The 11584-nt window shown below is 47.9% G+C and overlaps 1 protein-coding gene across 1 annotated transcript in view; it reads left to right on the plus strand.

The window, feature by feature from the left end:
* Positions 1-520: 520 nt before the first annotated feature.
* SPATS2 (spermatogenesis associated, serine-rich 2) overlaps positions 521-11584 on the plus strand; it is a gene marked incomplete at its 3' end in the record, with an annotated part of 20204 nt that continues 9140 nt past the window's right edge. Inside the window, exons 1-6 of the mRNA XM_009322351.1 lie at positions 521-834; positions 8049-8128; positions 8410-8518; positions 9458-9507; positions 10673-10931; positions 11182-11394. Of these exons, the coding sequence (XP_009320626.1) occupies positions 810-834; positions 8049-8128; positions 8410-8518; positions 9458-9507; positions 10673-10931; positions 11182-11394 (736 nt within the window). The remainder of the gene's footprint in view (positions 835-8048; positions 8129-8409; positions 8519-9457; positions 9508-10672; positions 10932-11181; positions 11395-11584) is intronic.

Below are 11584 nucleotides of genomic sequence, written 5' to 3' on the forward strand. Positions count from 1 at the left end.
GAGAAAGCGTTTAAAATTCGCGTGCTTTCGGGTGCTGGCAGCAAAGTGAATTTTGCCTTCCCTGGGATGCTGGTTGCATTAACGCACGAGAGAGATATAAGAGTTCGCGCCGTCGTGAGTGTTGTCACCGAGCGTAGGAACCACGCTCTCGGTCCACGTTGTCTGATGGCTCTTACGTCCATAAATGTTGGCATTTGTGTAAATGTGTGTTTTTATGATGGGTTCTAAACCTCCCTGGTTCTACTGCTTGCATGCTTAAGTGACAGTCTCTTACAGTAGCTTTGAATTAAGCCTGTTGAAACGGTACCAAGTCTGTTGGGATCTTGTTGCTTTATATTTAATGTTGCTTTTTTTCTGGCTAGTTGTTTCACCACGCCTTTAAACAAAAGACAAATTTTACTCTTAAAAAGCACGAGCAAAACGGCTCTGACAAGCCGTGAGTCTCAAGGTATGCCTTGGCTAGTACAGTGGCAATTTTCTTATTTCCTTTTTTTTTTTTTCTTCTTTCTTTTTCAGAACCTGAAAAGACCGATACCGACTGCTGCAGTCAGGCTTCGTGACAAGAAGTTGCTTTTCGGAGGAAGGAGCCGCAGTGCTCTGCTGGCCTGTCAGCAGATTTCTGACAACTCCAGACCCCGTTTGCCCTCGCAGCTGGGATTTTGCCATCCCAAACCAGATATCTGCCGTTTCCCGCATTGATACAAGGCGGCGTGTGAATTGCAACTGCCAGCTACATCGCTCAAGGGCGAGGACTCTCTTTTTTTTCCCCCCCTTCCTGTATAGCTGGACGTTAGCGCAAACACGCTGAGATGTCTAAAAAGCAAAATACAAAAGGTAAGATGCATGTGAATGTGATACAATCAACTGCCAATAAACAGCACTATCGATTCCAAAGTTACCAGTTAGGAAAGGGGTTAATTGCTTTGTGCTATACTCCTTTCAAGGCTGCTGATGTCACTTGACAGCTTATTGTCACTGTCTTAGTGACATCGTATAACCTGTTGGGTTTTGTGACATTTTAGTAGCATTTCAGTTGTCCGGCTGGACAGTTCTGATTTCACGAGTTCCTGTATAATGTTAATATTGCATCACTTTCACAGTCAGACAACAGGAGAAAAAAATACTGTTTAGCAGTTGAAGAGTTACGGAGCCAAACTCCTTTATTTTATTGGGGTCCCCAGTCGGTTCACGACTTCCCCTCTCTGGGTATGGCCAGGATGAATTTTGGTGGTGTCTGGGTCTCTGATGGGATTAACTCTACCAAAACTTAGTCTTGCTCCCGAGGCAGCCCTCGTCCACCCTCTCGGAGCGCCCCGTGGACGCCGGGGTTTCGGGGCAGGCTTCTGTTTGTGCTGTCTGTGGCAGCTGCTTGCCGGGAATCCAGTTAGGAAACAAGCCATCGAATCGAGGTGGGATAGCTCAGCTCAGGTCCTCGCCTCCGGGGGATGCGATTCAAACTAGACCTATGTAAATCTTTTTCCTTCGAGATAGGTACAGAAGGGCAACGAGCAAGTTTGCGAGAAGCTTTGTCTTCAAATACACAGGCTGGTTTTCCTTTTTCTGCCGTCGCATGTTAAGCGGCAAAGCTGTTCTGGCGTCAAGCAGCTCATTTCAGTGAGGGATCTTATTTGTCGCGTGTGAAACATTAATTCCAAAGTGTGTGTGTGTGTGGTGGGGGGAGAGGGGGGGGTTGAGGGTTATGGTTCTCTTTTTATTTGAACTGACTACTAATTAATAATTTAAGGCGAATGGGTTTGACAATTCATGTCCTCTACCTCAAGAGAAGAGCTTTTGTTCTCTGCAGATTTTTTCTTTTCTAGCAGCTTTGGCATAGAAACAGTGTCTACCTGAGGAGCCCAGCCGTCCTTTGACAGCTAGAGCCATACATGATTCAAAGCAATTAGTAACAGTTATGGAAATTATCGTATAGGATAATTTTTGAGTGATTTTTAAAATGCTGTATTTGTATCTGTGCTCTTGGAAGCCTCAGTACGAGTCATTAAGAAATTGACTTCTCTCTGGTGCTGGAAACGGAGCCCAGCAATTGTTGTTGCTGAGTACATGTGGAGAGAAAAACACGCCTTGAAACAGCAGAAGAGAATTAACGGGTCTAGGCAGGGGAACAGCCAGAGAAACCTGTAGGAGGCAACTGGGGGAAAACATGGGAAGCTGTTACTCTGAGGGAATTCGGGGGTTTGGCAAATCCCCGGCCGAAGGAGAAAGCCGGCACAGTTGCTGCTCTCGGTGGTGTTCGGCAGAGTGTGTCACAGAGAGAACCCCCTGGGAAGCGCTGGCGTGTATTGGGTTCTGAAAGAAAAGTAAAGGGATCTCGGACATAAATATTTGAGACCGAGCAGGAAGGCAGAGTAGGCTTTAGCTCGCTCCGCCGCCGGGGATATAAAATACGCCCTGCTTTGTTAAGCAGGCTCATCTCCAGTCCGCGTTGCAGTGGCAATGTGGACGTAAGGGAAGGTGAGAGTTAAAGCTGCAGGCTCTTCTGGCTGTGCCCTGTCCTGTTTGGACTCTGATTGAATTTTCAATTACTACTTTTCTGCTGCTCTAGAATGTTAATGCAGTCAACAAATATTTTCCAGTCCTCTGTAAAGGAGTGTACCTTGGCCAGGTACGGAATGTCTTTCCGGTTTCTCTTTCTTTCTGAAAGGAAAACAAAACCCCTTTGCAGTGTAACAAAGGGCTGGTGAGAAGTGTTGAGATGTAGGGAACGAGACCGACCTATTTTTAATAACGCAGCAGTTTTGAAACCGAATCAGAAGCCCACCTGTTTCTTCTTCTAAAAAGTGCCACAGAACAGAGTGAACATCTGAGCTATTCAAGGGTATTTTTAAGTCTTGCGAAAATGTATATGCAAAGTTTGGGCACAGAATCATGTTCTACTCCTGAATATTACTGGCTGTAAATAGCTCTTTACTCGAAAGGTCTGTGCTGAGGAGAAAACCACTCCATCTCTAAACCAGTCAGGTCATTATCCCCGTTCAGAATCCGAATGCGTGCATCCCCATGTAGGTCCATGTCTGGGTTATACTGGCTGGCTCATTTCAGCTTTAGGATATTCTGTAAGGGATAATTTAGAAACGCGAAGGAAAGGTGGTCTCAGTGGTGCCGCATCTCTAAATGAATACTCCCCCGGTGTCTAGTGGGCTTGTTGGTTTGCTGCTGTCTGAAGTGATCTTGGATTCTTAGTGCTTCCGTTTTTCCCCCAACATGAAGCGTGTGCACTCCCTCTCATCCCCCCTTCTCACTCGATTAATTGATTTGAGTGAAAGCAGCCACCAGGCTCAGGAATGACTGGTGACCCCAGGATAGAAAGCAATCACGTAAATCTTCTTTCCATCGGACATCAGCCGCGGTTTTAGGCATGCCGGGTTCCCGAATAAAACAGCACTCGGGTTCCTACTCATCTGGATACATCAGGGAGCCATTTCAATTGATGGAAGACTGTCCTACGTGAATTTGGTACGGGCGAAAGGCCTTTGGTATCAGTCGCTGGGAAGGGAGGGTTTCAGCTCGAGCGGTGTTAAGCAGCAGGGAGCCTGCACACCAGAGCCTTCACAAAAACCCCAAACGTGGGAGAAATTTCATTTTAAGCTCGCGCTTCGTTTAACGACGCATCAATCAAGCAGAAGATACGGCTCTGCAGAAACCAGGCTTTGCTGACTGGGGTGGTCGTGAGCCATTTGCTCGGTCTGTGTCCGGATAACTTCTGGTAGAATCGGCAAACCGGGAGATTGTGGAGTTACTCTGTGAGGCAGCGCTTGCTGTGAGTTATGTTGAAAATGCACAAAGGCGAATATTGAGCATGTGTTCTGTAACCTGATAAATCGGGTCCTGGCTTGTGGGTGAGCTCGGGTGCGGTACCAGGATGCAGGTGATGTCAGGAATTCATGGGAACTTCAGCCGCATCACTCTGCTGCGCGTGGCGCTCTGGAAATGCGCAGGTTTAATTTAATTTTTCATTTTTTATGTGTAGATGGAAATTAGATGTGAGGGGGAAGACAGTGTCCTGCAGTTTGAATTACCTTGATGGCTCTCTGTTTGGCTTTGCTGCCTTAGCTCCCCTGAAAGCTGACTGCCTTGCTTCGCTGCTTGCGCGTCCGAAGCAGAAGGCGGAGCGCGGGTTAAAAGGGCAGCCGTGGCGGTGGCCGGGGAAGGGCAGCGTGCCTGCCTCGGCTGGACCCGGTCGGTGACACCGCGGGGGCACTTAGACCTGCCCTCCAAGTGCTTCCCCTGGCCCTGGGAAGCAGGACGGGTGCTCAGGAGAGTTGCGTCCGTACGAGTCCCTGCCTTTGTGGCAAAAATACCCGCTTTTTGCGTCGGGCAGAAATGCCCCGTTTTAGCAGCATAACTTTGGGCATATTTTAGTTGATTTGCAAGAAGTTAATTTTTATTCCATATTTAATTTCTTTTTTTTTCCCTCCCTCTTCCAAGCCCTTAGATGAATATGGCCTTATATTGGGAGGGTGGCCTGCGTTAATACAAGGGCTAACTCTTCCGCTGCCATCCAGCAGCCATCCAGCTGATCAGATGCTTCTGGGATCGGATGTCTGGAAGGTTTAATTTGCTCAGCTCAGAATGAATCCTTTGAATTGTGCGTCCATCTCTTGCCTGTTTAGCCATATTCTCTCTGAAGCACAAGCAGGTTTTTTCGTAATAACACCCCGGTGAACCGATCACTTCCCTGTGTGGGGTTTGGACCGAGAAGGCCGTGTTGCATGCTTGGCCCCTTGAAATCTGTTTGAGAAAATAAGCGAGAAGGTGGCGTTTCTCGTTGAGACAAGGCTCTGAAGTGCAGCTGCCACCTCCGTGCGCTGCAGGAATATCACGGGGCTGTCCTTGGGGCATTAAAATAGTTTCCACAACAGCTGATGGAGGTACCAAGCCCCGACTTCGAATGCGCCCAGGCAGCAAGCAGGGACAGAAATTGAGCAAGTACGGCTTAGTAACCCAACAGACCCGCTCAGAGATCTTAATGTATTTTGGGGAAGGGAGGTGCCATTTCTTCCAGAGCTTTTTATTTCACATTAGCTGAGGTCTCTCGCGCTATCCCCGGGAGAGCCGACACGGTTACCGTTGACCTGAAAAGCCACAGAGTCTATAAATGTTTCACGGTTTAACTGAATCTTGATTGCATAGCACTTTAAGTGTATATGCCGCCCAGTCCCCCAAAGCCGTCTGCCTGCCAGCGTCCTGGCTGGGGCAGGAGGGTGGACCTGGCGTTTGGAGCGGGATTTTTTTTTTTTTTTTAGTCTCATACGCTATTTTACTGTGAAAACTTTCCATGAGCTGGCTCGTGGGTGTGGTGGGGGTGAAGTGCTGGACGGGTTCGGAGGAGCTAAGCGCATACGCGTAATCTCGCTGTGCGCTTTCGTAAAGTGTGCTCAGTGACGCCGGCTGGGACAAAGTCTGTGCAGCTGTCGGGCTGGTGCTTTCCTTTCTTTTCTGTGTCTCCTTATGAAATGACTGCCTGCCGTGGCTCAAAAGTGAGCCAGGACTCAGCTCGGCTTGACCTGGGGGCTTGAGGGGGAAATAGCGGCCCCTGTTTTGACTTCCTGGAGGTGTCAGCTGTGAAGCTGTTTCATCTCGTGTGTCCCAGGAAGCAGAGCAGGCATTTGTTAGGTCTGTGGTCTTGCATGTGTTTCGTACAGAAAGGACTAATTAGCGGAGTTAGGAGAGGAGCAGATTGGTATTTGGGAGGGTGGATTCTTCCTGGCATCGTTAGTGTTTCTATTTAAGAGATCCTGTGTTATTAGCCCAATAAATAGCACTGAAACACAAAAGTAAATGATTTGGGATGAATGATTTCTTACCACCTCATTTTTCTGGAGGATGCAGTTGTGAACAGAGAAGCAATTAAGGCCGTTGGCGTCGTCTCTGGGGTTTATCACATCAAATCAACAGGGTAGCACTGCATGGTGTATGTTTTAATGCAGCAGAGATCACTCTGAGCGTCTGACTGACTTGTCATGTCAGACATGACATGCATAGCCTGAGCCCCGGCTTTGGGAAGGAGCTTTCCTTTCTCACAAGGATGTTAATTCCAAAATCCTGAAGTCACTGGTGGCCGCCAGACTTCTGTCCACGCAGGCGTCAGCATTTTAAATTCTGTCCCTTCTTGCAAATACCCACTGTCACAAGAGACCTGAGTGCCAGCAGCCCTTTTAATGATGCTTGGGAGTGCTCAAGGGCAATATCAAATGTATACAGCGTAGTCTCTGTTGCATAATTTTTGCATGATAAACATTTTAACACCAGCAGGACTTGGGCCGTAGCGAAGCGACTGGAAGCTGGAGAAGCGGCCCGGAGCGAGGTGCCGACAAGCTCGGTCCCCTGTAAGACCAAGCGCAAACGGAGATGTGGGAGAGGGATGGGACTGAGTAGCTGAAAATGTGCTGCATGGGGGAGCTGAACTTCATCTTTCCTGGCACCTGGGTCCTTGGTGGCTGCTCTGCAATGAAGATTTTGAGAAAAGATTGCTAATTCTCACTCGGTGATGGGAGTCTGAAAGCCATTTACAAGATTAAGGACTAGAAAGTTGGTAACTTGAACTTCTGTGAGCTTGGGAAACTTGAGAAAATCTTGCTCATGGGGCTGAAATGGGTAAGGACGGCGTGAGGAAGAATTTAACCGTTCATCTGTAGCCTTAATAAGAGGCTGACCTTTCCATCATGTTCACAATTCTGTCACTGTATTTGGAGGCATCTCAGTTTAAATGCTACATCAATGTCTGGGAACCGCGGAAGTCAATGGTGTGTCTCAAAATCGCGTACGAGTTATTTAGAGGAGGTGAGGGAAAGAACATGAATCAGCAGCTTGGAATATCAGCTGAGCTAAAGCAGGCAGGGCAGTGACCGAGCGAGCGTCCCCGCAGAGCACCCTGGCCTGCTGAAGGCGTCCCTTCCCCCAGGCAGTCCCCAAAGCCACCGGCCAGCGGCAGCTGTAGAAACCCACCAGCGGTCTTGCACTTCCCTGACCCCGGGCAGGGCTCGAGGCGTCAAAGCACACGCGAGGAAATGCCCTCCTAGGAAATCCGCCCGTGGCTTTGTGCATGCGTGTGAACTCCCTGGAAAGGGGTGGGTGACGCAGAATAGGAGTGCTTAAAACCTCTGGGGTCCTGCCGTTGGCCCCTGCCCAGGGGCACGTGTTCTTCCCGAGACCAAATGCGGCTAAAACACCGGTTTGAAGTACGTTCTGTCATAGTAAACCACATCTTTGAACAGCCATATCCCTTTTCTTTAGCAAACCTGAAATTTAGCCTGCTCAGACCCTCGGCAGAAAAATCGAGCGTGAATTTGTGATACCAGGCACTCGTCAGGACCTCTCGGTGAAATGGTGGGGCCTGCAGATTTATGTGACCTTTGCTCGCTGGCAGGGAGCAAACCTGTTGGTGATGGCTGTCTCAATTATGGGTCTCTTTTGGAACATATAAGCATTACCTTGGAGATTATAGCTGGCAGGGAACACAAGCTGCTGGATCTTCAAACCCATTTATCAGTCTGCTTGCCATTTGTATCTCCAGGTGGAGGAAATTGGTAACCACACTGCTCGAAGGCTCTAGCGCTTTTGTTAACTCTTTATTGCTGGGCTCAGTAAAAGATTAATGTGGAAATGGAGGAGCGGTACTGGTCTGGTCTGCTTCAGCGATCTTCTGTTTCGTACCAGCCCTGTTGGGGCTTGTGGGTTTTTTGGCTTGTGGTTTTGATCCGTGGTTGGTTGGTTTAAACTGACCCAGAGCTGAGGAGTGAATCGGCTTCTTGAGTTCCGTGGGGGGGCATTGGCAAAGCAGATTCAACTGGGGTTACCTGGCTAAACAGAATCGGGTTCTTAAACAAGGCTGGAATATCTCTCAGCAGCTAACAGCCCTCTGCTAACCATATGGCAGAATTAGCCAGCGAACACCATACGTGTGTAGGATTTCAATTTTCTCCCTGGCAAAGTAACAAGTCGGAGCTGACCTCTTGCTTCGTATCTTTCTAAATGTCTCTCGGTGCCTGTTGTTCAGAAGAGAGCTTCCCTCTCCTTTGTCTTCACAGATCCGTCTGGGTTTATTTTTGATGTGCAGTCCAATACTGTGATGGCCCAAGGAGGAACCTTTGAAAACATGAAGGAGAAGGTAAATGTGTCTTCTGAGACTTTAACTCACCACGTGCCGTGGAAGAGTTCCTGAGCGCTGTATCTTCGTCTCCTCTCTGAGATGAAATATGTTTCTGTCTGGGAGCTAACTGCAGCTCTGTCAAAAGCAAAATTTTATTCAGGCTAAATCGTCCTGGCACATTAAAGTTTTATAAGGAAGTCATCGTTTACGGTTTTTAGACTGCTCGCAGAAGGGTTGCTGTAGGCTCCGTGTGGGATAAAGCAAATGGTTTACATGTTACCCTGTTTTCTTCCCTCTAGATCAGCGCGGTGCGTGCGATAGTCCCCAACAGGAGCAACAATGAGATTGTCCTTGTGCTGCAGCATTTTGACAACTGTGTGGACAAAACAGTGCAAGCATTTATGGAAGGTAACTGCGGCCGGTTTCTTGGCGGGGTTTGTGGCTTCGTAACTCGCAGGTACCGTGTTTATGGACCTACTTCAGAAGCAGCAACAGCCTTTGTGCAGAAAGGGCTGTGTGCAGGAGGTGCGCCAGGTGGCAGAAGCTCATGTAGCTTCTCACCACATCCAAGTGCAGGCTCCATCCACAGAGATGACTAACGGATGACCCTCTTCCCAAGTTTTAGTTGGTGTTTGTTCAACTAGGGGTCAAGGCAGAGATAAGCGTTTGATAGCTCTTTAGGTAAAGGGGGTTTGATACTCAGTTACAGAAACTCTTGTTCATGTGTACAGAATGGGAATGTCTTCAGCTTCGATGGTTGCTGTTTTTACTTTGAAACCTGGCTCACAAATCCTCTCTTGGGTCTGGCTGGCATGCTGCATTAGATGGATTTTCTGACCTTGGCAAAACAGGCTGTTGCTGGTGACAGTGCCTGTCGCTTTGCAGCTCTTATTTCCATGCCGGCCATCACTGACAACTGCGCTTTGCCTCTGGCCTACAGAAGGTATGACAGCTATTCCTCAGACTGTGGTCATCCTGACACAGTCAGTGCCTCTGGGGAGAGAAGGCCAGCAGAGATCTGACCTGAACGCGACCTTTGAGTTCAGAACATGCTCCAGCCGGGTTCCAAGTACCTAAACCTTTAGTATGACAGAGCCAAAGAGAAGATTTTTTTGTTTGTTTGTTTCCTGGAAAGAGCTGGCACTGTGGTGTAAGGGAGTAGTCCCGTTCAGCAGTGTGCTCCCAAAGCAAACATGAAATCAATCCTTTTATTACATCGACTGAGAGAACTGAAACTTAGCTGCGGGAAGTGTTACAGCTGGCTCCAGGTATGGAGGCACTTCCACGTGACCGGGAAAGAATTGGAGTGGATGCCTGTCCACTGCTCATCGCTGCATTTCGTTTCAGGTAATGCCAGTGAAGTACTGAAAGAATGGACTGTAACAGGCAAAAAAAAGGTAACGCTTTTTAAATATACTTTGCTAAGGCATTTATCTTTTTATTTTGAGGATTTAGACTAGAGAGAACAGTAGGCATTCCTCGTGATTCAGATGGGAAAAGAAACCAAAGAGCAAACGTGTATATTGCTGTTAGCAGAACTGATGCATGGAGATAATCACTAGGTTATCAGGTGCCTCGCTGTTCAGGGCAAGGATTTACACGGTAGCTTCAGTGCAAGTTGTAAACATCATCTTCTCGCCACATCTGCATTTCATTTAGTTGTCAGACACGTTGTGTCAAATGTAGCATCTGAAAAAAAGGTTCTGGACTTTCTGTCCCTGCAGTCGCTTTTATTCTGCTGACCCTCTACAGGACCCCTAATCTGCACACACAGCCCCACGCTGAAGTAAATCTTTATCAGGTCCATTTATTTCAACGGAGCTCTGTAATTCACTGTTCAGATAGTCATGCTGTTCCATTTTTCATCGGTAACCTTTGGAGCTGAACAGTTGTGTTTTAATGCTGAGCTCTGTGGAAATATATTTCTTTGTCACGTAAGCTTTCTCGAGTGTTTTGCCTAGTTCTTTGCTCAGACCTCTGTGAAAGGGTTAAATAAAGATTTGCAAAGTTTCACTACTTGATATTATAATATCTAAATCCACCAGGACTAGAATAAAATCATAATTATTCAAAAGGACTCCTCTGAATACGTGAAAAGCACCAGCGTGAAATGGAGAGGGGGAAAAAAATGTGACTGAATAGCCCTGTGCTGGGAAATGAGGGAAGTTTTATCAGAGCGAGGTCTAGCAGAGCACCCTGGAAGCTGCACCTTGCCAGTGAGCACCCCCAGAAGCGACCCGGCTGGTGCTGTGGGTTACAGCCACAAACCTCTCCGCTGCTTCCCATGAGTTATGCAGCCTTCACCTGATAACCAGTGCATTGCTCTTGTTGGCACACCATCGGAGAGGATAATGTATTCGCGCCTCATTAATGCCACTATATCTGTCCTCATTGTTGACTAAATCCCTCCTACTGTTAATAGGATCAACAGCCAGGCTGGCTGAAAAAGCATTTAATTCAGCTACTTTCAGCCAGTAAGCATAAGCTTAATTTTCCCTTCAGGAATTAAGCTTAACGTTTTTTTTTTTCCCCCCCTTTGTGATGTGGATACCTAATCCTTAGAACAAGAAGAAGAAAACCAAACCGAAACAGCAAGCTGAATCGAGCCCCGGCCTCCCAGACCCCGGTAAATTGGTGTCCACTGAAGAGGAGCAGTCGGCAAACTCGGAGAAGGGTGGAATTAACGGTTTCCATGTCAACGGCTGTGCCCACGACACGGAGTCTGTGGACTCGCTCAGCGAAGGTTTGGATGCACTTTCAATTGATGCCAGAGAGCTGGAGGATTGCGAGTCTGCTGCACCAGACATGCCTGATAGAACAGGTTAGTCTCTATAAAGTAGCGCAGGAGACGGGCACCGAGTGTTTAAAAAGCAGAGGAGCTGCCTCCTGCTCTTTCGTGTTCCTTCTTTGTTTTGGGTCAGCTTTGAATGCTGATTTGTTTGGCTGGCTCTTCAGGAAAGAGCAGCTCACCTTGATTTTTTCTGATTTTTTTTGCTTGTTGTGGTAAAGAGGCGGTCAGTGTTCTGCTGTCCTCTTCACGTTCCCCTTTAAACGAGTGTGCTTTTCTACAGCAGTGCCTGAACTAGAGAATGGAATAGCAGACTTTGACACAAAATCGCTCATCATGCATCCTTCCCAGAGCCCTTCGTCTCTTAGACAGCGGCCTGAGCAGAGGAGTGCTAGCAGGTCTCTGTCCAGATCAACAGCGAGCAATTCAACTCCTGCGTCCCTGTCTGTAATGCGGCTGGAAGATGTTCCAGTTTCACCTGCAAACAAGAAGCTAGGTAAGGCCCCGGGGGTCTGCACGCTCTCCGATGTCAGAGCAGGTTGCTGCTGGCCAAATTCTCACCGCCTCTTCTGCACTGTCACCAATAGACACAGTGGTGAGGCGTACTGGACTTTGATTTTAATGTGAGCTAACATACTTCTTATTATCTGGCCAGTAACTTGCACTCCAATCCTCATCTTCCACGT

This window comes from Pygoscelis adeliae, unplaced genomic scaffold (assembly GCF_000699105.1).
Source record: "Pygoscelis adeliae isolate BGI_AS28 unplaced genomic scaffold, ASM69910v1 Scaffold684, whole genome shotgun sequence".
Lineage (NCBI taxonomy): Eukaryota > Metazoa > Chordata > Aves > Sphenisciformes > Spheniscidae > Pygoscelis > Pygoscelis adeliae.